The 25,889-nt window shown below is 46.0% G+C and overlaps 2 protein-coding genes across 3 annotated transcripts; both read right to left on the bottom strand.

The window, feature by feature from the left end:
* Positions 1-11,781: 11,781 nt before the first annotated feature.
* On the bottom strand, positions 11,782-15,997 carry slc22a4 (solute carrier family 22 member 4). The gene is made up of 10 exons (XM_037468409.2): positions 15,444-15,997; positions 14,600-14,703; positions 14,363-14,517; positions 14,071-14,242; positions 13,486-13,612; positions 13,268-13,368; positions 12,979-13,193; positions 12,699-12,881; positions 12,207-12,342; positions 11,782-11,907 (listed from the first exon to the last, which is right to left on the bottom strand). The coding sequence occupies exons 1-10, from the start codon at positions 15,855-15,857 to the stop codon at positions 11,829-11,831; spliced, it is 1,686 nt and encodes a 561-aa protein (XP_037324306.1). The 5' UTR covers positions 15,858-15,997; the 3' UTR covers positions 11,782-11,828.
* Positions 15,998-16,277: 280 nt separating this feature from the next.
* On the bottom strand, positions 16,278-22,292 carry slc22a5 (solute carrier family 22 member 5). Of its 2 annotated transcripts, XM_037468411.2 has the most exons (10): positions 21,840-22,292; positions 21,625-21,728; positions 20,378-20,532; positions 20,124-20,295; positions 19,884-20,010; positions 19,494-19,582; positions 19,199-19,413; positions 17,609-17,791; positions 17,402-17,536; positions 16,278-16,584 (listed from the first exon to the last, which is right to left on the bottom strand). In XM_037468411.2, exons 1-10 carry the CDS (start codon positions 22,227-22,229, stop codon positions 16,550-16,552), a joined length of 1,605 nt encoding a protein of 534 aa, XP_037324308.1. In that variant the 5' UTR covers positions 22,230-22,292; the 3' UTR covers positions 16,278-16,549. The 2 variants fall into 2 exon arrangements, with proteins under 2 accessions (XP_037324308.1, XP_037324307.2); XM_037468410.2 differs by having other exon boundaries at positions 21,625-22,292.
* Positions 22,293-25,889: the final 3,597 nt, after the last annotated feature.

Below are 25,889 nucleotides of genomic sequence, written 5' to 3'. Positions count from 1 at the left end.
TCTTCTTCTTCTTCTTCTGCTGCTGCTGCAGACGGGCCCGTGGAGGGCAACCAGACCGCTTTGTTACCCTGGGAGAAAAGGACAAGATGGTCAGTAAAGCTCATCTAAACCAAAGAAACAGCTGGTTTCAGCTAAAGAAGACATTACACATTTGTACAAACTGTGCACCAGACATTGTTGTATCTGTTCAGGGGGGAAAAGGTTCAGTGAAAAGAGGTAAGAGATAGGAAGTGGAAGAACCACAAATCAGTTACAGTATCGAGCCAAATTACAACCAATAGGAACTATAAAAGACAAATAAAGACACAAACAAAACATAAGTATTTGGTTTAGTGGATCAGCATTCTGAAATATATGAAGACAAATGAAAGTGCGTATGAATGCATCTTAATGCATGGATTATTTCGATGGGTTTCTTTGATATTCGTCTCTGCATCTCAACGCGTGACCACAACTCATTTCACATGTTGCTGATGCACCCCTCATTTAATATTTATTGCAGCATGACACACGCTTTCAAAACCCGTTTTCATTGCCTGGTTCATTGGACCATTTATTTATTTTAGAGAATTGGTTATTATTGTGGTGAGAATCGTTGAACCCTGTGTAGTAGACTCTGAGTACCCCGCCCTGCATAGTGAAAGGTATCTGTGCACGTACACTGTACGCCTGTCATTGCTATGAAGCCGACATGTTACTGCTGCAGCAGAAATCCACTAAATCACAAGGTGTGAACACAATGTCATTCTGATTGTAACGTCAGGGCAGTTAACCGCTGCAGCAGCACACGTTCACACCAACAAAGAAGGTCAGTGAAGGAGGAAGTGGAAGAACAACATAAAAAAAACCCTAAGAAGTGCCTTCAACTGGCAAAAAGTACCTAATATTTTGACAAATGTTGACACGCGCTAAAGCAGCGGATCTGGAGAGGTGTTGTGTTCCACCTGTTAATACCTGCCGGGCCTCCGTCTGTACAGCTCTGTGTGTGTTTTATTGCTCCCTGAATGCACACAAATCATATTCAAAATATTCAAGCCCCAGACTCCATGTTTTTTCACCCGGCTAGTTTTAATGTAGCTTGATGTCAGCTTGATGTTAGCGTGATGTTAGCGTGATGTTAGCTTGATGTTATCTTGATGTTAGCTTGATGTTAGATTGATGTTAGCTTGATGTTAGCGTGATGTTAGATTGATGTTAGCGTGATGTTAGCTGGATGTTAGCTTGATGTTAGCGTGATGTTAGCTTGATGTTAGCTTGACGTTAGCGTGATGTTAGATTGATGTTAGCTTGATGTTAGCGTGATGTTAGCGTGATGTTAGATTGATGTTAGCGTGATGTTAGATTGATGTGTTTTACTCCTGCCTATTTCATTCTAAACTATGTGTATAAAAGTTGGATTAACTATAAACTCTCTACGGTACAAACAATAACAACAGCTATATTTACACCTGAAGTTGAAGTTGCTTTGAGTGTTGTATGAAGCTGCGACAATGTTAGCATAGTGATTGTGATTCTTAGTTGTTGAGTTATTTTGGCATTCCCTTTACATCCCTTTGTTTGGATTATGGGTACAAACTTGGAGATGAAGTAACTAACCGAGACGTGACTTCCACAACAAGAAGAGTGCAGCTGCGGTATAGTTTCACAACATGTTGGGAGCAAACGATTAAACACAAGTGATCCTCGCAGCGTCGTCCTTTTGTTGCATCAGATGTTGTGAAGGTTATGGGTAGTTATCATGACTACTGTGCAATATGACCTCTCAGAAAAAAGGTGTGGCGCTGAGGCGAAGATCCACCTGAAACCACAGCGATGTGCCACGCATCGATAAGATGGCAGCGAAAACTCAACAAACAACCCACAAGACTCTGTGTGTGTGTGTTTGTGTGTGTGTAAAGAAACACGCTTTCCATCTGCAAACAGTAAACTTTGGACTTGACCTCTTCACACAGCGAGAATCAGCAGCGCTCAGCCGTTTTATAGTTGGCGTCATTACGTCTCTATAAGTCTCATGTGACCACTTTAAAAGTAAATGGAAAACTTAACAAAACTTCCAGTGGGTGTTTTTTTCCTTGTGGCACATAATCAAGCCAAACAAAATGAACCGGTTTCACAGTGGTCGATCAAGTCCTATTTAAAGCGGCTTTTTATTCCTGCTGAATTAGAGGCTGAGGCGTGCGCTTGCACCTAAGAAGACAAAGAAAGGAGCGCGGCAGTGCTTCTCAACGCCTTTCTTTGACCCCTCCGACAGGAAGTGCAATCATTCAGAAGCGTCTCGCGTGGCATGAAAATGAACCCCAGGGACAAAAGGATGTGTTAAAACCACGACCCGAGTTGAACCATAAAGAAATGTCACCGGGATTCTCAATTGTGAAGAAATAAAAAGCGTTCTCACACATACTACATGATTAGTGAAAGTAAGTAGTTTTATTTGGGTCAATATTTCATGCATTTAAAAGGCAGTCCGATATATACATTAAATATACTGAGGGTCATTTTGCAGACAGAATGTATTTAAGCATTTGCAGGCACAACTTATCTAACTAACTTAACTAATCCACCTGAAAACTTCTTCCACAAGTCAAAGCCAAAACAAACGGCGGTGTAGCAGTAATCCCTCGACTAATTATCAACAGCATTCCTGGTTTGATGAATGCGGAGCCGGCAGGTGGAGGAATGAGAAGCGAGGGAGGCAGGAATTACATTTCTTGTGAATCAATTACATCCGTTCAAAGTTTAACAGCTCTGAGCACTTACAGCAGAAACCCAACACATCCGTACAGCACACGCACATGCTCAGGAGCTGCTAAACCTGATTTTACTCATAATTATAAGAAAAAAATATAAATATAAAAAAGTTAGTTAATCTGATAGTTTGAAATCAAAATGTAAATTATTTTTATTGCTTATGGTAAACGGCTGATCGGCGTTAATTCCTAAAAGTCAGTTGGTCCAAACGGGATCTGACATGTTGTGCACGAGATGTGTCGACTCGGCTGACTATCCAACGCATGGTTTCATCATGACTCAAAGTCACTCCCCGAGAAGATGCATCGTCACATGACTCCATGATGTAGAGCGAAATTAGGCTCAAGAAACAGCTTTTTGTTTTTCTGACTGGTTCCACGCGGATCTGATGGGTTCTGATGGGTTCTGATCGCGCGTCCCGCTCCGCGTCGGACGGCTGGCGGAAGTTGTCGACTTTCTCAGACGGAGGAAAACAAAGGCAGGAAGCAGAAGTCGACCCGCTGGAGGTCTTATCTCAGTGATACACGCCACAATCTGAGGTCACATTTATGTCACCAGGCTGGTTTGAGAGATTCACTCATGATACATTTCTTCTTTACTGGATGAATAAATCTCAAGATCCAACGGTTATGTTGAAGCATCAGAACAATGTACTTACTTTAGGACAAAAACTATAAGCTCCATAACCAGGTTAACTATGCACATGAATGACAGGGAACCTCACAAGTTATGCTTGAGCCAGAAGCTAACAGCGCTAACCGCGCTAACTATGGCGTAAGTCAAGGTCATGTTTAGGCAGCAAAACCACCAAATGATTCAAATGTTTGGTAGAAACACCCCGTTTGGACATGAAAGGACCACGTCCTCCTTTACACGGCCGTCACTATGGCCTATAAATAACCGCACAAAGCGCTAAAGCTGTAGAATTATAACTTGAATCATGTCACTCGGGCATTTTTGGCCTAAAGTGTTTGTGTGTGAGAGTCTGTGTGAGAGAAGGAGGCGGGACATGAGAGAGAGAGAGAGAGAGAGAGAGAGAGAGACACATGGTGATCATTAGTCGGCTGATTTACAGGAAACACCACAGCTGTTTATGGTTCAACATTAAACTTCAAATCCTGAAATCCAGATTCAGCTTGTTAAACATTCTGAATCCACAGTTATATCAAAACACTGCTGTTTTCCTCTGATAGGACAGCAACTTTAAATCAAACAACCGACAGCTCGCTAAACTCTTACAGGTAAATCGAAACAGGTGGGAACCTTATTAACAGAGAAAGTGACCTTGACTTTTTAGTTTGGTCTTAATGCTCAGTTTCCCATCAAGCCTCAAATTAGGGCTGATTTAAAAAGATCCTTTACTGAGTTTTACAGGTAATGTCACATGATCACAAATCACCAGAACATAGATGAGGAGGCCAACATCAGCAGGTCAAGTCCGGTTATTCAGTCTCTATGTCGGAGATGCAAAATGATTTGTTGTTTAGTCCAAACAAATTGTATTTGCCTTTCAGTCGTCTGTGAGAAGTCACGTGACTTCCTGGAGGGAAGCTCTCTTGGCGGTTGGATGGTCTTCATGTGTAACCCTGCTGTGGGCATCATGCCATCCCGCCAGCGCGTCCGCCCCCTCCCACAAGCACGTGTGTGTGGGTGCGTGTGTGTGTGTGTGTGTGGGTGCGTGTGTGTGTGTGTGTGGGTGCGTGTGTGTGTGTGTGTGGGAGAGAGAGAGAGAGAGAGAGAAACACACACACCCACTCTAACTGAACGGGTCAAACCAGGAAACAGTTTAAACACTGCGCTGTCATGGCAACCGGCCCACAAAGCATGTGGCGACGTGGCCCCGAAACGAAATGATCCGTCCGTTTAAAAAAAGAAGACGTCTTTTTTTTTAACAGAAACGTCAGAATCTATTTGTGCTCGTAAACGTCACGTGACGCTTGTTGTTTCCAGGGCGGGTGAAAGGTCACCAGTCAGCAGAACAAGCACCAGTGGTCTAATTAATAACACGTCATACATCATGGGGTTTATTCTTCATGCATGTTTGATATCTACCAGAGGTGCTACTTCCAGCCATTGGGCACCTTTTTAGCACCTTGTTTTTTTTGCATCTCTGGCTGACCTCCCTGTGGCTGCGTTCTTGATTCCACACGTGCACTTTGTCGATGAGAGTTTCCTCTACCAAACCCTTCCTCATTTTTACAACGTGTAAAGAGTGAGGCGGTTGTAGGTTCCTCCCCCCCCCCCCCCATCCGTCTATGGCCTTTCCCTTTTTAATGGCCTGTGCAGCTTTTTCTTTCCCACAGTGAATCTTTAAGCGTCTTTTGCACGGCGGCGTCCGTCCACCGCCGCTCGCACTTCCTGTTTGACGTTGGGATGCTTAACGTTAAAATCCTGTCAAACTGCTGCAAAGAGAAAAGGGATTGATGGTTCGTCAGGGCGGATGTGGCTGAATACCAGGCATTCTCCACCTGACCCCCCTCCCCACCTCCCCCACCCCCCCACCCCCCAGGACCAGAGGCTTCCTAAATGTGAGAGAAACGCGGTGGCTCAGCAACGCCAAAACATCACAACGCATCTGATGATTTTCAGATAAGAAAACAAATATTTGACATGAAAATAGGTCGATATCACTGCGAGTTCAGTGCGGGCGTCTCATGTGGGTGCGGTTGCATGAGTGAAGGGGGGGGGGGCGGGGGGAGGAGGAGGTTGCCCTCTAAAGTTCAAAGTCACGGAAATAAAGGAACAGAAGCGGAGAGCGGTTGAGGCTGGGGGCCGCTCGACCAGTCGAAGAGCATACCGCGCATGGCTTCTCTGCACATCGGGCGCTTCTCGCCGCGCCGGTTGGTTTAAAACCAACAACCTGCGTTTGGCCGTGACGCCCTTCTGGCGGACGCCATCTATTTTCAAGTCAAATGAATGAAAACAAAGTTTCCAAGCTGCACAGCAGCAGCAGCAAAGCGGGGGCAAAAGCCTCAGCATGTGTTGTTACACCCCCGACGTGATGTCACTGCAGCTCGGGTTTTAATCCCGAGACGCTGAGGTCCAAACTCCCATCTGGCAGAGCCTTGAAGACATTTCAAGATCAAGGTTTTTTTTGTGGAGAGCGTTTTATCTGCAGATAAGAGAACTGCAATAAAAGCCACTGCTGAGTCAGGCTCTGAACTGGAGGCTCGATTCCTGTAAATCACGTGACTTTCATTTACAGAAGGCGCTCAGCTTCAGTTCCAGCATCGGGCCAGACGGGGGCGCTGGTGGCCGCTGGTGCTGACGAGGCATTTCATGAGAAACCGGCTTCAGGTGGGAAATCCAAATGTGGCCTGTGAACCGCTCCCTCCCTGCGTGAATCACGTGTCTCGGGCAGCGAGAGGTTACTGGAACCACCGAGTTTACCTGCAAATGTTTGGCTTCCACACATTCACAGACGTTTATGCTTCTTTAGGGCAAACGAATCGTATGAAGCAAACGTTTTCTGCGGGATTCACTGCAAGTGAGAGGAAAAACTGGCAGATTTGATTTGGATCTCCTCTTCGGAGAGGAAAGGTCTGGATAAGTGGTTACAGGACGAACACTAAGGCACCCGAATAGGAGATAAACAGTCGTGACTTTGTTGCATCAACAGCTCTCGGGTCAGAAGGTCCAACGGTTTATGGCACGCGCCAAAGCCTTGATGAGGCCCAGCAGACACAACAGAGCGTGCTGGGGGCAAGAGGTCGGCTTCCGGCACGAGGCCTAAAGGTGAACTCTTTATCATGTGTGACCTCGCAGGGATGGAGCCAGAACCTTATTTTATCAACTACCCAAAGCATGGAAGGGGAAGTGAGGCCAGTTTGAATGAGGAGCTTTTTTTTCATCTTAATGAAAAGCAAAATTGCTCAAAGTGATCGTTTCCCAAGCTGCAGCAGGACCAACGGGGACAAAGGTCCCGGCCGTTGTTATAACACACCCAACATGATGTCATGGGTTTTAATCCCAAGACGAGGTGGAAGCCGCGTGCGTGCAGAACCAGAACCTTATTTAACCTTCACGCTAAAAGCGTCCGGAGTCAAGTCGTCATGTTGTTGTTGTTGTTTCTTCTTTACCTTTGTGTAACACCTGCCAAAGGAAAGGCAGGGACTCATGGAGAGAAGTGGACCTTTGGCTCTTTGGGGCACACGCCTGCGTTTTGGTCGCTGCGATCATCGTTTTGTGAGGTGAAAAAAGCCTAATGGAATTTGCCGTTTTCAGGCGAGGGGAATTCAACTTGACTTTGTAATCATCTGATTTGTAAGACCAAACACATGTGAGTCCGCAGGGGGCCCGGCCCCAAGGCCCCGCTGGTCTGTTCCACCCTAAATGAGAGAAACGGGTCGCCCAGTTCACTGTGCGCCAGGTCGCCGCCGCCTGTTTGGATGCCAAAAGCAACTCAAAGGACGGACCTGTGGCAGCTTGTTGTCCTTAGATCTCATCAAACGAGGAATGACAACCGAGGAATTCAAACATACAAAAGAATTTTCTTTGGAAGCGAGAGGAACGTGTGCCAGGAGCACCTGCATCACCGCGCCTCGCCCTGCCATCTCTGTTACAAGGAAGCACATCAGTGTTTATTGGTAATACAGCTTGATGGAATGAGGAAGTCCAGCTAAGGCTTTTCACACGCTGAAATACTTAAAAAATAATAAGTATAAGTAAATATACGTATAAGTATAAGTAAAAACTAAAATCAAAAGTATATGAGAGGTCACTGCACAAAGGCTTCATTTCCTGTTTTTACACAGCAGGAGGGTGATCACTGCACACACACACACACACACACACGCACACGCACGCACATGCACGCACGCACACGCACGCACACGCATGCACACACTCGCACACACACATACACACACGCACAAACAAACTCGTGAAGGTGATATTTAAGGTCCTGCTGCCGTCTAGTGGTGGAATCTGGGATTGAGTTTAATTCTTTTTTTGACATCAAATTACAGTTTTAATCTGCACACGAGATAAAATCCTTTATTTCAGATGAAATAGAACAACTCCATAGTTAATAAATTATACAATACCGAAACAGAGGAGACTAAAGTGAACCACTATTTGTGTGTAAAATTAAACTAATTAAGACTTACTTAGACTGTATGTATATATATATACACACACACACACACACACACACACATAACAAATAATGCTATAATATTAGCCATAATAACAATATAAATAATAATACTGAGAACTATATTGACAACAATTGATTGCGTTTTTTAATTAGAAGTTACATTCAGGAGGGTGTTGATGAAGGTCCTAAATGGCGATGAAGCAGATGAACTAGTTTGTGTGCGGCTGCTGATTTGTTGTTACCTTCAAACAAACCCCAGTAATATAAAGATAAAACAACAAATATGTATTTCTATATGTACCTTAAAAGTAGTAATGCCATAGAGTAGAAACACTATTTCACAAGTCAGTCGTGCAATATTTCTTCTTCATGCAACAAAAAAACACTCAGGCAAATGTACTTTACTCCGCAAATACTTTAGTTATTGGCAGAAATTTTACAAACAAAACCTGTAATTACTAAATCCAAATATGAACTTCACAGCAGTGTGACAGAGTTAACACAAAAGTACTATTCTTAAAACTAATGAATGCATCAGAAATAACTCAAGAATATAAAACAGTGTGACACCTGCCTTATGAGTACTGATGATGATTGTTGATGATGATGGTACTTGTAGTGACTTTTATTTGGTGCTGCTACTTTTACTGAATTTAAACTATCGAAACAAGGAAGGGCAACAAACCCCTGGTTTCATCTCTCTGGTTGTGAGTAAAAAACAACGTGTGGAGTGGAAGCATAAAGTAGCACAACAAGTAAATAACAAAGTACAGTGCAATGTACTTAAATGTGTTGTACTTCCACCCTAAGAGTCACGTGTAAAAATGCATGACGATAGTAACCTCTGCCTGTCCCACCACCTGCCCCCTTGACCCCATCCCATCCCATATCCTACAGTCGATCGCCCCCGATCTTCTTCCCTTCCTCACATGTCTCATTAACAAAGCTCTGTTTCCCCAACACCTTGAAGGAAGCAAGAGTTAACCCACTCCTGAAGAAACCCACCCTCAACCCTTCAGAAGAAAACAACTACAGACCGGTATCCCTCCTTCCCTTCCTGTCCAAAACAATTGAACGAGCATCTTCAACCAACTCTCCTCCTACCTCCGTAGTAACAACCTCCTAGACCCCCACCAGTCAGGCTTCAAGGCGAGCCATTCCACAGAGGCTGCTCTCCTCGCTGTCGCGGAACAACTCCACGCTGCTAGAACCGCCTCGCTCTCCTCCGTGCTCATCCTACTGGACCTTTCTGCAGCATTCGACACAGTAAACCACCAGATCCTTATCGCCGCCCTTCAGGAACTTGGTGTCACAGGATCCGCGCTGTCTCTTCTCTCATCCTACCTTGATGGTCGCACCTACCGGGTAACTTGGGGAGGATCAGTGTTGGAACCGTGTCCCCTTACAACTGGAGTTCCTCAGGGCTCCGTCCTGGGTCCCCTCCTCTTCTCAATTTACACCAACTCCCTTGGCTCCGTCATTCGCTCGTACGGTTTTTCCTATCACAGCTATGCCGACGACACCCAACTAATTCTCTCCTTCCCCGACTCGGACACTCAGGTGGCGGCACGGATCTCTGCATGTCTGACTGACATCTCCCAGTGGATGTCCGCTCATCGCCTGAAGATCAACCCCGACAAGACCGAACTACTTTTCTTCCCTGGAACATCCTCGCCCACTCAGAACCTGACCGTTAACTTCGGCGACTCCGTGTTAACGCCCACTCAGAGTGCCAGGAACCTCGGCGTGACACTTGACTCCCAATTCTCCCTGACTGCCAACATCGCAGCGACGACCCGATCCTGTAGATACACGCTCTACAACATCAGGAGAATACGACCCCTTCTCACTCAGAAGGCGGCACAGGTACTGATTCAGGCTCTAGTCATCTCCCGCCTTGACTACTGTAACTCTCTGCTGGCGGGTCTCCCTGCTACCGCCATACGACCACTGCAGCTCATCCAGAATGCAGCAGCTCGACTGGTCTTCAACCTTCCAAAATCCTCCCACACCACACCGCTTCTCCGTTCTCTTCATTGGTTACTAGTGGCTGCCCGCATCCAGTTCAAAACATTGGTACTGACGTACCATGCTGTGAATGGATCGGGACCAGTCTACATCCGGGACATGGTGAAACCCTACATCCAACCCGCACACTCCGATCTGCATCTGCCAAGCGGCTTGTTCCTCCCTCACTGAGAGAAAAGCACTCGACGAGATCGCGACTCTTTGCTGTCCTGCTCCCAGATGGTGGAATGAGCTCTCTGATGACATCAGGACTGCAGAGAGCCTCTACATCTTCCGTCGAAAACTCAAGACACACCTTTTTAGACTCTACCTTGACTAAAACACTAGCAAACCGTAGCACTAACAAATGATAGCACTTAAATTGTACTTATAATGGCACTTTTCTATAACATGTTTTGTAACTGCTTATTTGATGAAAAATGCACTTTCTTGTTACTTGTTTTTCTGAGTTTGTATCTATGTGGTGGAAATGCACTTATTGTACGTCGCTTTGGATAAAAGCGTCAGCTAAATGACATGTAATGTAAAAATGTAACATGATGCTTTCGAGTAATTGTTGAAAACAACAAACGGAATACTAAACAATAAAAGATGCAAAGCAAACAATAACTAACAAGATAAAATATATATATTAAATCTAATCTAAATAAAGGTCATTTTCAATAATTAAACTATAATTAACTGCAAATGAAGAGCTCTCTCTACGTGTGAAAAGTCACTAACGGGAGACTTCCGCACACGCACTGCGCATGCGCAGACCTGTTTGGCGACCCCTAGCGGCTGGTCGTGATACATTACATCAGATCACATTACGACTGACCTCGGAGCAGCCATCAAAAGAACATGATGTTCATGCTGTCTTTGTGTATATTTCTAATTAAGAAATTATATTCAGATCATATTAAAATCGGCGTAAATGCAAATATACAACTGATATTCTTGTAAAAAGAAACAAATGCAATAAATACAAATGTGCGCACTATTTACGAATTTTACATGTATGAGATAATAATGAAAAGAAGGAAGAAGCACGAAGAGATGGATGTAAGGATAAATAAAAGACAACACAAAGACTAACACGCCGTCATCGTTGGAATTAAACTCGTTTGCGCACTTTCACTTTTGTCACTTTAAAAAAAAACCTTGTCTGGAATAAAGACAAATCCCAACCAACGTGTTACGTAGCGAGTCCCGGTTCACGGGGCGCGACCGTGTGTCATTCCGGGGGGGTTTATTCCACGATGTGACGTTTAAAAACCGCTGCTCAACAAAACGCCTTAAAAGACTGAAGCTCACCTTCGTCGGTCCAGATGTGGTACTATTTGTCCCCGAGCGGCGTGTCTCAGGTGAAATCCATCCGTGTCCACGTCGAGGGGCCCGAACTCAGGGACTTTCACTTGGACTCGGGAGAACCGCCGCGGGTTCGATCCCGCCGAACGGGCTCCGCGCGACGCGAAAAAACTGATTTCTACCTTTCGATTCTAAATCTGAAGGCGTCCCGTTCCTTTTGAATTGAAAGTGAAATTACTGCAGGCTTCCCACGGAAACGGATGACGTCATCCGGCAGGGGGGGTTGCCCACGCGCATCCAGAGCCGTTTGGCCTTCAGTTATTTATTTTAGTTATTTTCCTCTCATCAGCTTCATCTTCTCTCCTATTAATCAACTATGGGGGATATTAACCGGCTGACGTCACCTCTGCACTCCACTGACGTCACAGCAGACTTGAGTGTTTAAGTTGAGCACAGGTCGAGGTGATATTCTTCACGGCGCTGCGCACGCGCACGCGTAGCTGCCGTGCACAGACTCCCCCCCCCTAAACCTCGAAACACGTGATAAGATAAAGAGTCTCACATTTTCTCTGTCAAATACTCGATTTATTACAAAAATGTCCTCGGTAAGTCAAGCAGGAGTCATTATGCGACATTTAAACAACAACCAGGTGAGTAAAAGGATTCACAACTTGCTTTCTTTAGTCTGATATTTCACCGGTTTCTGTTGGTTTACTGCTTCCTTCTCTTGTCCTGCCCCCCTCCTGTTGAGACAAAGTCAAGTTACAGTGACAGCGGAGTGTGATAATGTTATAAACCAAAACTGTAATAAAAAATGAGAAAATACAGAAAATATTAATGGCGATAAATACATTTTTAGTTTTTTCCAGAGAATGAATTAAGTGAGAGAAATTAAACATAACACGTGAATAAAAGGACTTTATATATATATTATATATTTAAATATTTTACAATCTCATGAAACAATGTATGTGAATATGTATACTTTTTTTAGTCATAAAAACTAATTATAGGTATTTATCATTTTATTTTTGCAACTCACCCGCATATCGGCTGCATTTGTGAAACGGTTTCCGGCAAAGCTTTTCCAAACGTTTCCGGCAGCAGGAAACACAGGAAGGCGCCTGCGATGGCGATGCCTCCCATCAGTATGTAAGGGAGCGCTTTGTAGTATTTCGCTGCAAACCCCCCCCCCAAAAAAAGTTTCTACTTTAGGTAACTGTGCTTTCTGTACAATCAGTGTGTACTTATTACTGCAGTAGAGCTTCAACGTCTGTTATTTATCATTTATTTCAATTAGTCGGTCGGTTATTTTCTGGATTTATTGATCAATTGAAAAATATAGTATAAAAAATAAAACATCATGTCGTATTGAAGAAGACTTGAAACTAGAGACTGAGACCATAAACTCATGTTTACAATTTTTACTGAGGGAATAAATCAAGAGAAAAGTGGAGTCAGGACCAGAAGAGTCGCCCCCTGGTGCTCACCACGGAGAACGCAGCTTCAAAGACGAAGGACTAAAGGCACTGACCCAGGTAAATGATGAAGGGGGCGGTGATTGTTCCAATGCGAGCAGCCATGGAGCAGCAGCCCATCGCTGTGTTTCTGACAACGGTGGGGAAGATCTCCGACGTGTAGGTGTACACCACGCAAAACGAGGACGTCATGCAGAACTTGCCCAAAATCTCCAGGACCACGGGGATACTGGTAATGTCTGAGGGGCACACGATCAAACCGCTCAGAGACTCAATGGAGAGCGACGCACCTCAAGATGTGAAAATGCCGGTCAGCGGGAGGCGGGCGGCTCCTACCAGTCGGGATGAGGTGAACCAGGAGGATGAAGACGCCTCCGAAGAAGAGCGTGGACGACTGGCAGAAGTGCCTGCGGCAGTATTTGAGCAGCAGCAGGGCGATCGCGTAGGCCGGCACCTCCACCACGGCCGACAGGAAGCAGCTCAGGTACGGGTCGCTGTGCATGTTGGAGGTGTTGAGCACCAGCGCGTAGTAGCCCACGTTGACGACGATCCTGCGGAGACGAAGCGACAGCCTAAACACGCGTTCGGCGGCGCCCTTGACGCCGCCGGGAGGCTGCACACGTACCACAGGAACGAAGACACCACGGTGAGAGAGAACATGTTGCAGCTGCTCACGATGACTGAAATGTTGTGCTTCTCGTCTCTCATGGCCAGCGCCTCGTGCGTCTGCGGGGGGGGCGGGGGGGGGGGGGGGGGGCAACAGGAGGAACGATTAACAACCAATGCAAACGATGAAAAAGTTTCACATCTTCACGCGTGAATCCATCGCATAAAACGCGTCACCTCCGCTTGTGTAAACATCTCCTCTGGGGCGTCGACCTTGTTGATCCTGGCAGCGTCTCTCAATATGTCCTCAGCCTCCTTCAGTCTTCCCTGGAAGAGCAGCCAGCGAGGAGACTCTGGGACCAACCTGTGGGTCAAGTGCTATTCAAGACCTTTGGGACGGACAAATCAAACCTTGCGTATCTGGGACCAAACACATTCTCCTCTAACAGGAAGTTTGGGTTCATGAGGGAGAAGAGTTGTGTTTTTCTCCCGGGCTACAACCACACAAACGCAGCAGGGGGGAGGAGGAGCATTCGGAGGGGGAGGTGGCACATTGATGAGAGAAAAGAGTGGAGAACTGGTTTAAGGTCACAAAGCTGTAAATTCTTGGAAAAAAGACGGCTAGCCGTCTGAATTTTGTTACTCCTGAAACGAAGGCCTTCACGTTCTTTCGTGAACATAAATAAGAGATTAAGTGGAAACAAACAAACTCCATCTATGACATCTGACACAAAGCTTTTTCCCTGCTCTATGAACATTATCGCACACACCACGTAGGCGATGCCAAGGCATCAGTGTTGAAACACGCAGCGATCTTCTCACCACCACAGAGGGACGTAGAGCGCGCTGGAGGCGGCGCTGGCGATCAGCAGCGTCTGCCAATCTCGCAGGAAGTAGGCCACCGCCGGCAGGGCCATGTAGCCCAGAGCGGAGCCCATGAACACGCCGAGCGAGCAGAAGAACACGCGCGCCTTCGGGCTGAGGATTTCCGTCCCTGTGGGTGTCAAACGTGAGGTGAAAGGTCAAAACAAACGGCTCCGTTTTCGGAGGTTTCGTCCCCTTCGGATGACATTTCGTGGGGCATCACAGGCACTGCGTGATCGAAAATCCTCACCCATCACAAACGCAATGGTGTAGTTGGAGTTTCCCCCGGCACCGACGAAGAAGAAAATCAAGGCGAAGATCTCCCAACTCGGGGAGAATATCTGCGCCGTGATGGACACGGTCTGAATGGCCATCGTGAGAAAGAGCGCCGGCCTCCTCCCGTACCTGCGCGGGAAACACGGGTCTTGGTTCCTCGAGTCCCTCGCGGCAGAAGCGTCGTTTGGGACAATGATGAGTGTGTACACACCTGTCAGATATCTGGCCTGAGAGGAACCCGCCGACTAGGACGCCCACGTAGTGGATGGAGGTGGCCAGTGGAGACTTGTATGCCTCGTCGCAGACCAGGTCCCACTGCAGAGCGAACACACCAGTAACACAGACCAGTAACATGATCAGAAGGATTAATGATAAACGGCCTCCACGTGACTCTGACTTCTTCTCTTGAAGGTATCACAAGGAACCTTTGTGAGAGGTGTTCATCGGACTCCCTGATCTCATCTCATGCTCACTTCCTTTACCTGAAGTTCTGAATTGAGGTTCGATTTTCCAAAGAACCGAGACCCGGTGACTTAGTGTAAAAGCTTGGAGACTCCCATCCTGCTCAGGTAGACATCACTCCACTACCTCCTCCTGCTTTATGTTTACCCTCTGAATTTGGAATGTACAACACAAGAACAGCGAAATACACTCGAGGCCCGAAGGCTAACAGGTGACACTTGGACGTCACAAAGATCAACTGATATTTGTATCTTCAGTAAAAGCTCAAACTGTGACTGTCATTTATCAGCATGGACTCTAGGGTGTAATTTGTTGCTCAACTCTGAAGAAACAGAGTAAACAAAGATATCTTCTGTCTGAGAGTCTGTTGGATCAAATACTTTCTTAATAGCGATTAATTGTCAAGATTTTAGTTTAGCAACCGTTGATTAGGTGTCTTATCTCGGATCTTCTCCCTGTCAACGAGCTCTCTGAGGAAGCGTTATTGGTCCATAAAGGATGGACCGATTTGCTGGTTTGGTGATTCCTTTGACCTTTGGACACCAGACACCACTTGTTTTTTGTGGCGGGTTAATCGCTGACTCATTGCTCACCTCGGTGACGATGGTGGACCGGTAGATCTCCCTGCTGTGCTTCCAGCCGTCCCGGCAGCCCTCCAGAGGGATCTCGCTCACATTCACGTCCACATCGGGGACCAAGCTCTGGGCAGAGTATCGCCCGACGACCTCCAGGTTCAGCCTGGAGCACGAGCTGCGCCGGGCCACGCCGTCCACCGTCTCCATGGGGATGGTCACGTTCCTCCACGCGTCGCTGATGCTGGCGTTCTCCGGCACGCGGCACTCGTGGGGCGGCGTGGCGGCCACGAACACGATGTAGGCGCCGAAAAACCCGTTGGGGACGATACTGATGGCGAGCGCTAAGAAAATCCTTCGCTGGAAGGGCCCCCAGGATCCGAGGAAGGAGGTGATGCTCTCGTAGTCCCGCCTCTCCGAGTTGTCCTCCTTCATCTTACTTACAAAAAACAAACAAACAAACAGAGGGAAGAAGGAACGAGGACGAGCAGTAAAGCGAGGAACCACGTGAGAGCTGACAGACAACGTGCCTCCAGCGGTCCGACGGGGCGTTTGAGCAATAAAGCCGAGTTTATGTTTCATAGACCAGCTGGGAGGTTACGCAGTTATCTATTACTCTGAGGAGGAAACCCCCCCCCCAGAGGGATTGTGGGTTTGTATCGGCTGCGAGCCGAAGGCTGCTGGTGTCCTCCCCCCGGCGTCTAAAGATACAGACTAAAGATGCAGAGGCTTCCTCCTTCATGCTAAGCTTATACTGTGATTCTATTATATCCCTTTTCTCGTGTCTGCTCTGTTTTTGAGGATCATGTTCCTTCAGGATGTGTTTTATGTTCAAAGATGAAAACAACTGTTGGATGGGAGGGTTCATACGTTCATGCTTTAATCACATGCCAAACATGAGAGACACATTTTTATTTAATACACACATTTTAAAATGCCACATTTCTAAATATATAACCTTGAATAATCTAATCTAGGAAATGAAGAGTTTTATAAAAATGATCAAAAACATCAGTCCGTTCAAAAGAACCTTTTGATGCCACTGTGCCTGTTTTGGATTGTTTGGTTCTCTCTTTGAAAGTCTGCATCAGACTGAACGGCTCGGTTCCTCCTTCTTCGTCTTCCACTCACCTATTCACTCGTTTTGGTGCCATTGCACAACCTGCAAATTAAAGAAACATCGTTATAAAATATAACTACGCAACACACAGACATTTCAAGACGACAGCATTTTGTACTCGTTTTCTACAACTTGCTGTTTTTATTTTGAATTGTTAAACTATAAGTAAGTTTCATTTTTTTATTTGCTGCGTTTAAAGATAAACACGTGAAGTTACCTCATGAAATCACAGACTGTGTGTAAAACGTGGGGTTGAGACCATAAATGTTTACATGTTTACTGAGGGAATCAATCAAGAGAGAGAAGTAGTCATTTTCCCATAGAGGTCTATGGGAGCAGAGGAGTCGCCCCCTGCTGGTCACTACACAGAAGTAGAGTCATTTCCTCATAGACGTCTATGGGAGCAGAGGAGTCGCCCCCTGCTGGTCACTACACAGAAGTAGAGTCATTTCCTCATAGAGGTCTATGGGAGCAGAGGAGTCGCCCCCTGCTGGTCACTACACAGAAGTAGAGTAATTTCCTCATAGACGTCTATGGGAGCAGAGGAGTCGCCCCCTGCTGGTCACTACACAGAAGTAGAGTAATTTCCTCATAGACGTCTATGGGAGCAGAGGAGTCGCCCCCTGCTGGTCACTACACAGAAGTAGAGTCATTTCCTCATAGACGTCTATGGGAGCAGAGGAGTCGCCCCCTGCTGGTCACTACACAGAAGTAGAGTCATTTCTTCATAGACGTCTATGGGAGCAGAGGAGTCGCCCCCTGCTGGTCACCACACAGAAGTAGAGTCATTTCCTCATAGACGTCTATGGGAGCAGAGGAGTCGCCCCCTGCTCGTCACCACACATGCAGAAACACCTACACTGACATTCTTGCATCTGCTCCACTGTTTCTGGAAGGTCCCTGTTGAGGGTCTCCGGCAGGAAGACGTTCACCACGGAGGAGGCGATTGTGAGGCTCCCCATGAGAATGTAAGGCAGAGCCTTATTGTAGGTGCCTGTAAAGGTGCAAAAGATCCACTTTTACTCGAGCAAGTTCACGGGCAGCGTTCCTGCAGAAGCTCACGCACCCAGATAGATGACGTAAGGAGCCGTGATGCTGCCGATGCGCGCGGCCGAGGAGCACATCCCCATGCCGGCGTTCCTGATGACCGTGGGGTACAGCTCGGCCGTGTAGATGTAGACGATGCTGAAGGCCATGGTGAAGCCAAACTTTCCGATCATTTCCAACGCCAGAGCAATGTACTGAAGGGCTGATGAGGACAAAGAGGAGATATTGAATTAAACTGAGTAGAAAATAAATCTTCCTGGTTCTCTTAAGCAAAGTTATATCTAAATATCCAAACATTGTATATGACTTACAGTGCCTGAAAAATGTCTAGTTTTCTGTTACCTAACCAATGGATCCTTAACATCCCTTACCTGAAACTAAAGTATTAAGTAATTGATGAGGAGGAAATAATTTCCAGAACGGTGTCTTTATCACAAAGAGAAGGTTAGGGGGAATCACTGTGACCTCTGATAAACTCTGTGACCTCTGATGAACTCTGTGACCTCTGGTGAACTCAGTGACCTCTGATGAACTCTGTGACCTCTGATGAATTCTGTGACCTCTGGTGAACTCAGTGACCTCTGATGAACTCAGTGACCTCTGATGAACTCTGTGACCTCTGGTTAACTTTGACCTCTCCTTTACTCATCACTGATGTGGAGGGAGACTTGAGTTGTGCATTCCTTCACGTCTGCGTCCTGCTTCAGTCACTTTGTCCTTCTCAGTGGACAACAGGGACGTCTCTGACGTATTTTGAAGCTTGGTCCGACCTTCCTGTTCCTCTAATGAAAAGCAACACTATTCAGCTGGATTCATAACTCCTGTTATGACTCGTGTTCGATGATTTGTGTATTATTTATGATTTTCCTAATACCTATTTTTAGTTGGTTTTTTTCCATTACTTTTTCAATCTAATGTTATTAGACATTTCTTTGATGACATTTTAGAACTAATATTTTTGACATTTATTTCAAGACTTTTTTCAAATGAATCTTTTCAGACCTTTTTTTGATGACATTTTTTCGCCCTATTAAAATCCCCCCCTGAGGAAACACTGGCGTTACGTATTGGATCCGCCTGGAGATGAAGGTTCATGACACAGTAACCCTTAGTGGACGCCACTTCATCTTCATCACGACCCGTCTGTGAAAGTGCTCACGCAATAATTAACTAGTGTCAGCATTATTTAACTTGCACGTTTACACCCTCTTCTCACATTTGCTTTCTCACATTCAAACGTATTGCTGAGATGGGAAGCGCTCGACATTCTGACTTTATGTTACAGTCCAGCAGTCTTGTGTAAGAGGTGTTTTAACACCATGTCGTTCAATTTGAAACATTTGCTGCCACGGATTTTAATCCTCATTCTTTTCAACTTAAATATGCACCACGTTTATAACTACTTACACTACGGCAACGTGCTCTGTCCCATCAAATAATGAAATAAATAAACAGAGGGGTGGCAGCATAAACCTCAGTTAAAACAACAAACTGCCTGCCTGTGTGAGTTATGCCACCTCGTATCTTCAATATGGCTCCAGAAGGCGGCACAAACGCATCATGGCCTCGTGATATGTGGATTAAAGCTGAAGGTTAAACAGCATCTCACTGTTGGGGATGAACTGGATGAGAAGAAGAACTCCTCCTCCGATGACGAGGAACGACGACAGGAGGGCTTTCCTCGGACACGACCTCAGCAGCCAGGTGGAGACCACGTAGGCCGGCACCTCCGCCGCCGCCGACAGGAAGCAGTTCATGAAGGGGTCGCCGCTCAGGTTGGAGGTGTTTAGGGACAGTCCAAAGTACCCAATGTTTATCGCCATCCTGACGAGGAGTCCTCCGAACGTCATTCACGGAATAAACGTTGTGTTTTTTTACAACGCGACAAAAGAGCAACCACTCACCACAACACAAGACACATGAGAGTGATGCACCGGATGTTCTTGGACTTCAGGACATCGAGCATGCTGTACCTCCTGCTCGGGGAGAGTCCCTGGAAGTGAAAAAAAAAACACAAACCAGACAATCCGTGCGCCCTCATCGTCACATCGTCACATCGTCACCTCTGTTCCTCTGATGTCTTACCAAACCACCCAAGGTTTCCTCAAACAAAACCTCCCAATGTTCAAGACCGTCTCACTAAATCGTGTCTTTTATCACCCGTCTTTCCATCCGTTCAATCAGTTGTGGAGAAATGAAGACACATGAAGTGTCTGTAAAGAGAGACAACCGCTGTCCAGACCTGAGTTCTAACAACATCTGCCACAACCAGAAGGAAAAAGTGTGGAGCTCACCTCGCAGACTTTGAAGATTACAGGTGGTGCTTCGACCTTATTTTTCCTCGCCGCGTCCCTCACAATGGCCTCGGCCTCCTCCAGTCGTCCCTGAGTGACGAGCCACCGAGGAGACTCCGGGATGAACCTGCACATCGAGGAACCTTTACTACCAAGGGGTTTGGGTTTTTTTGCCCTTTGGATCAGGGATGCCGACTGTGGGAACATGGCGTGATCGAGGAGAACCCGCGAGCGACGTACCACCACAGTGGGACGTACGCCACGGCCGTCATGGACAGGACGGCGAGCAGAGTCCTCCAGTCCCGGATTCCGTACGCGATCCAGGGCAGCGTCATGTACCCGATGCAGTAGAAGAGGAAGGCCCCGAGAGTCGTGAAGAGCACTCGCATGGTTTTACTCAGAATCTCCGTCCCTGCAGGAGAACATTAGAGGTTTGTGACCCTCGGAGTGTTCGTTCAGATTTCTGACCCCGCAGGACGGGGTCGGGGTCTCACCTAGCACAAAGGCCGAAATGTAGATGGATATCTGGGAGGCTCCGACGAAGAGGAACATGACGCAGAACATCCTCCAGGACTGCGAGAAGGACTGAAGCAGGACGGAGAGACACTGGGCTGCGAGGGAGATGAACACAACCTTCTTCCTCCCATACCTGCACGGGAAGAACAGAAGATGAAAAGCCCTTGACAGGGAGGACCATGAGGACAGGGACACACCTGGGATCGATTTGGTGACTTTTAATAGCTAAGATCCCTCCGTTGAGGGTTCAGATAACAGAACGATGGCACTGACCGGCCACCTGGGCCCGGCTGGGTTTCATGTTTTGCTGAACTCAGACCCGGGTCACCGCCTCTCAAAATGGGCTTTTTTTGGATTGTTTTAAATGTTTTGTGGGTCAGTAACCCTGACGATGCTCATGTTCCAAACGAGTGGAGCTCTTTGAAAAGCCAACGTGTGTAAAGGTTTGAATGAGCTTTGAACCTGTGACATACAAGTGTTGAATTCACCCCCCCCCCCCCCCCCCCCTCAACCATTGGGCCGATAGTTTACAAAGCTGCAGAAGTAGTTGAACCCTCACTGCTGCGTCCTGAGCTATTTTCTACCATCAAAATATAGAAACCCAACAACCACTTTCCTCAACCAACAAATACTCAAAGTATTTAGGAATGACCAGTTTTCCACTAAACCTCTTTTCCTAATTGTCGTAAAAACTACGATAACGTGTCAGTGCTCCTTAGGAGACAGAAAGTCTCCAGGCAGAGATCACTGACATCAAGACCTTCGTGCGTCTACGTCTCAGGTGGATCACCTGGAGCCGCCTTTAGTATTTTACATATTGTTTGATAAATGTCCTGTTTAAGGATTTTACACTTTTTTTCTCACACTATTTGCTGGTTCTCTGGTCTGAGTCAACATGACACCACATTACAGATCCCTGTTTTTGATTTGATATACAAACGATATTTAAGAAGCCGTCCCTGTAAGATACTGTAAGCTCTCTTGAAGGAGATCTCCTTCAACAGCAGATGGAGCTGTTGTTGGTTTAATGATATCAATTCTCCAGCAACACTCACTTTAAATCCTCACCATTTGACTTTCTTTGAATGGGAATCCACAAACATTTCCAACTTCATCAAAAACTGTTCAAAGCAATCTTACTAAACATAACGTGCATAGAGTTTAATAATGGATAGAGACAGGAACACATTTTGGGAACTGTTACTGATAATTTGGGATGAAATACCTGTCAGACAGATGTCCTGAGATCAAGGAGCCGAAGAGGTATCCCACAAAGAGGGTCGAGGACGCAAAGGGAACTTTCCACTGGTCGTCACAGACCAGGTCCCACTGGCAAAAGACCCCGAACACCCAACATGTTAAAAACAAGACAGTAGGACGTGAACCCCCTCTCACAAGACGCCCCTCTCCCCCCCCCCCCCCCCCCCCGCGCGCACTGACCTCGGTGACGATGTTGGACGGGTACACGTCTTTGCTGTAGTGCCATCCGTCCAGACACCTCTCTTGCTGCAGGTCCGTGAGGTTCACGTCTCTTCCGGGAGCAAAGCCTCCAGCGGAGAGGTTCCTCACCACGTCCAGCCTGTATCTGCTGCACTGGCTCTGCACCTCCGCGCCGTCCACCACGGCGAGGGGGATGATGGCCTCCGCCCACTCTGCCGTCAGGTTGACGTTGGGAACCAGGCAGCGGTGTTTGGGGGCCGCCCCTACGAAGACGATGTAGAGGCCGTTGAATCCGGTGGAGACGAACACGGTGTTCAGGAGGAAGAACGTGGTCCAGAAGTAAGGGCCGGTCTGCCCCAGGAACGCCGTGTCTTCGTCATAGTCTCCCATTCTTCACAGAAAGAAAAGACCTCCCTGCTCCTGCGGGAAGGAAAAGAGAGCGTTTGAGCCGTGGTGGCGTCCCTGCTGAGGGTCGGGGGGGGGGGGGGGGGCTTAGTGTCGGGTTGGAGCTCTCGGTGGAGCAGAGTGAGCTGGTCCCTCGGTGGGAAGGGTGGGGGGGGGGGGCGGGGAGGGGGGGGCACAAAGGAGAAACTTTTTCCCAGCTCGACAGAGCATTAAACCTCCCGGCGACTCTGACTCCGTCACTCATGCAGCTCACGAGCGTCCTGTTCAGGGAGCGAGAGTCCTCTCACTCACTGATCTGATCAAGTGAAAGGAAAACGATGAAAAGCCCCAGTGTGACCGGCGTACCCTCCCGAACCGGAGCCCCACTCCGGTCAAAGAGGTGTTTTCTCCAAACAACATTCCACACTTATAAATACCCCAAAGAACTGCACGAGCTGTACTTCTAAATTTTACTAAGTAGCATTAGGGCCGCGCCGCAAAGGCTTTCATGTGCAAGAGAAGCAGTCCAGTGTGCAACTTTAAGATGTTTTATAAATATGCTAATTCAAACTGCTTAAATGGCTTACACATACACACACACATGAACGCACACACACACACACAACACCCTTGGTTTCAAAGTTTTAGTCAACAATCAACACTCACTGCATGGTAGAACATTTAGTGTATTTTGTGATACCAATATAATCATTATTATTGGTTTATTTTGTGTAATTCACATTGTATGGAAATAAAAGTGCATGTTCACACATTGTGTGTGAGATGTACTTATTGCGCCCACTAATCACTGTAATCAGGGCTTCGAATGAATGACTTATGAAGACAATCAGGAGAGACTGAGCTGATTCAAAGGCCCTAATCTCCAGGTCGTCCTCTTTGATCAATGAAGACCCAAACCAGGCGTCGCACGTTCAACTGCCCACTCACACAAAAGCATGACAGAGAAGAGATGTAAACCGCCACTGAATGTTCACGTATCAGCTAATCGCTTAAATGATTTATTCTAACCAGGTTATGATAATCGCGTGGCGGTTTCACTGCAGACCCGTTTCTCCAGGCACAAACGTTTGCATATTCAGGGACTGAGCTCAGGTCTTCAGGTGGAGAGGTCTATCTGACCGTTACGCTATTTGACTTCAGGATGAATTATGACCAGCTTCAAAAGCTCCACAATCTTCAAGGACGATGGAAATATTTTCCACTGGTCACGCCCCTAAAAGATGAAGCCAACACTTTGCTCTTTGGTTTATTTCATCACAATAAGCCAGCAGTGATCGCTGCAGACACACGACAGACATCAAACTCTCCACTTCTAGTTTTACATTCCATTTACAACTTTTCTTTTCCTGCACTTTCATTTGTTGGTACCATCTCGTCCCTCATTCTACTAGTTCTCGTAGTAAAAGGTATTTCTATTTAGGTGGAGCTTCAATAAAGAAGATCAAAGACAGGAAACTCCTAAACAGATTTAAATGAATCACAGGAACAGACAGTAAATGATCTGTTTCCGGCCTTTGGGTCGAGAACAAGACAGTAATTCAGACCTCGGACTGAAGATAAAAGAGTTCAGAGTACAGCAGAATTGATCTGGAAATCACCAGCAACCAAGTGTTCTCTCTCCATGTCTTTATGTCTCTCTCTCTCTACATGATGAGGCACACAATGTTTCATTTTGTTTGATGGACAGTTGATGCATGAACAAATATTTATGGATATATCCTATACACATACACTCACCGGCCACTTTATTAGGTACCCCATGCTAGTAACGGGTTGGACCCCCTTTTGCCTTCAGAACTGCCTCAATTCTTCGTGGCATAGATTCAACAAGGTGCTGGAAGCATTCCTCAGGGAGTTTGGTCCATATTGACATGATGGCATCACACAGTTGCCGCAGATTTGTCGGCTGCACATCCATGATGCGAATCTCCCGTTCCATCACATCCCAAAGATGCTCTATTGGATTGAGATCTGGTGATTGTGAAGGCCATTTGAGTACAGCGAACTCATTGTCATGTTCAAGAAACCAGTCTGAGATGATTCCAGCTTTATGACATGGTGCATTATCCTGCTGAAAGTAGCCATCAGAAGTTGGGTACATTGTGGTCATAAAGGGATGGACATGGTCAGCAACAATACTCAGGTAGGCTGTGGCGTTGCAACGATGCTCAATTGGTACCAAGGGGCCCAAAGAGTGCCAAGAAAATATTCCCCACACCATGACACCACCACCACCAGCCTGAACCGTTGATACAAGGCAGGATGGATCCATGCTTTCATGTTGTAGACGCCAAATTCTGACCCTACCATCCGAATGTCGCAGCAGAAATCGAGACTCATCAGACCAGGCAACGTTTTTCCAATCTTCTATTGTCCAATTTCGATGAGCTTGTGCAAATTGTAGCCTCAGTTTCCTGTTCTTAGCTGAAAGGAGTGGCACCCGGTGTGGTCTTCTGCTGCTGTAGCCCATCTGCCTCAAAGTTGGACGTACTGTGCGTTCAGAGATGCTCTTATGCCCACCTTGGTTGTAACGGGTGGTTATTTGAGTCACTGTTGCCCTTCTATCAGCTCGAACCAGTCTGGCCATTCTCCTCTGACCTCTGGCATCAACAAGGCATTTCCGCCCACAGAACTGCCGCTCACTGGATGTTTTTTCTTTTTCGGACCATTCTCTGTAAACCCTAGAGATGGTTGTGCGTGAAAATCCCAGTAGATTAGCAGTTTCTGAAATACTCAGACCAGCCCTTCTGGCACCAACAATCATGCCACGTTCAAAGTCACTCAAATCACCTTTCTTCCCCATACTGATGCTCGGTTTGAACTGCAGGAGATTGTCTTGACAATGTCTACATGCCTAAATGCACTGAGTTGCCGCCATGTGATTGGCTGCTTAGAAATTAAGTGTTAACGAGCAGTTGGACAGGTGTACCTAATAAAGTGGCCGGTGAGTGTATAATGATACTGTATATAGTATTTATGTCTACTCAAGGTCAAGGAACTCAAGGTCAAGGAAGAGTTATGCCCCATGACCATGTTTTGACTTTTCCTGTTATCATATTATGTTATTACGTTATGTGATTATGCTGTTATTATGTTATGTTATCATGTTATTACGCTATGTTACCATATTATGTTATTATGTAATTAAGTTATGTTATCATGTTATTTTATTACGTTGTTATCATGTTGTTATTACGCTATGTTATCATGTTATGTTATTACGTTATCTTATCACGTTAAGTTATTATGCTATGTAATTATGCTATGTTATTATGTTGGCATGTTATGTTATCATGTCATGTTGTTATGTTATGTTATCATGTTATGTTATTTGCTGTTATTATGTTTTTACATTATGTTATGTTATCATGTTATGTTTATTATGCTATGTTATCATGTTTTTACGTTATGTTATTATGTTATGTTATTATGCTGTTATGTAATTATGTAATTAAATTATGTAATCATGATATATTATTATGTTATGTTATCATGTTATGTTTATTATGCTATGTTATCATGATTTTACGTTATGTTATTATGTTATGTTATTATGCTGTTATTATGTAATTAAATTATGTTTTTACGTTATGTTATTATGTTATGTTATCATGTTATGTTATTTGCTATTATTATGTAATTACA

The sequence above is a fragment of the Pungitius pungitius genome, chromosome 16 (genome assembly GCF_949316345.1).
Source record: "Pungitius pungitius chromosome 16, fPunPun2.1, whole genome shotgun sequence".
In the NCBI taxonomy this organism is placed as follows: Eukaryota; Metazoa; Chordata; class Actinopteri; order Perciformes; family Gasterosteidae; genus Pungitius; species Pungitius pungitius.
The sequence above is the reverse complement of the archived record's forward strand: the minus strand, read 5'-3'. Positions and strand labels throughout refer to the sequence as shown.

Bases quoted from the DNA above. Each gene is read 5' to 3' on its own strand.
- slc22a4 (XM_037468409.2), bottom strand. From the start codon at position 15,857: ATGAAGGAGGACAACTCGGAGAGGCGGGACTACGAGAGCATCACCTCC. The intron at 13,613-14,070 runs GTGAGAAGATCG...CTTGACCCACAG, and splicing joins CTCTACGTCCCTCTGTGGTG to GTTGGTCCCAGAGTCTCCTC. The intron at 13,194-13,267 runs GTACGTGTGCAG...TCGTCTCCGCAG, and splicing joins GTGGTGTCTTCGTTCCTGTG to GATCGTCGTCAACGTGGGCT.
- slc22a5 (XM_037468410.2), bottom strand. From the start codon at position 22,229: ATGGGAGACTATGACGAAGACACGGCGTTCCTGGGGCAGACCGGCCCT. The intron at 20,011-20,123 runs GTACGTCGCTCG...CTCGATGTGCAG, and splicing joins GCGTACGTCCCACTGTGGTG to GTTCATCCCGGAGTCTCCTC. The intron at 19,583-19,883 runs GTGAGCTCCACA...TTTCACTTCCAG, and splicing joins TAATCTTCAAAGTCTGCGAG to GGACTCTCCCCGAGCAGGAG.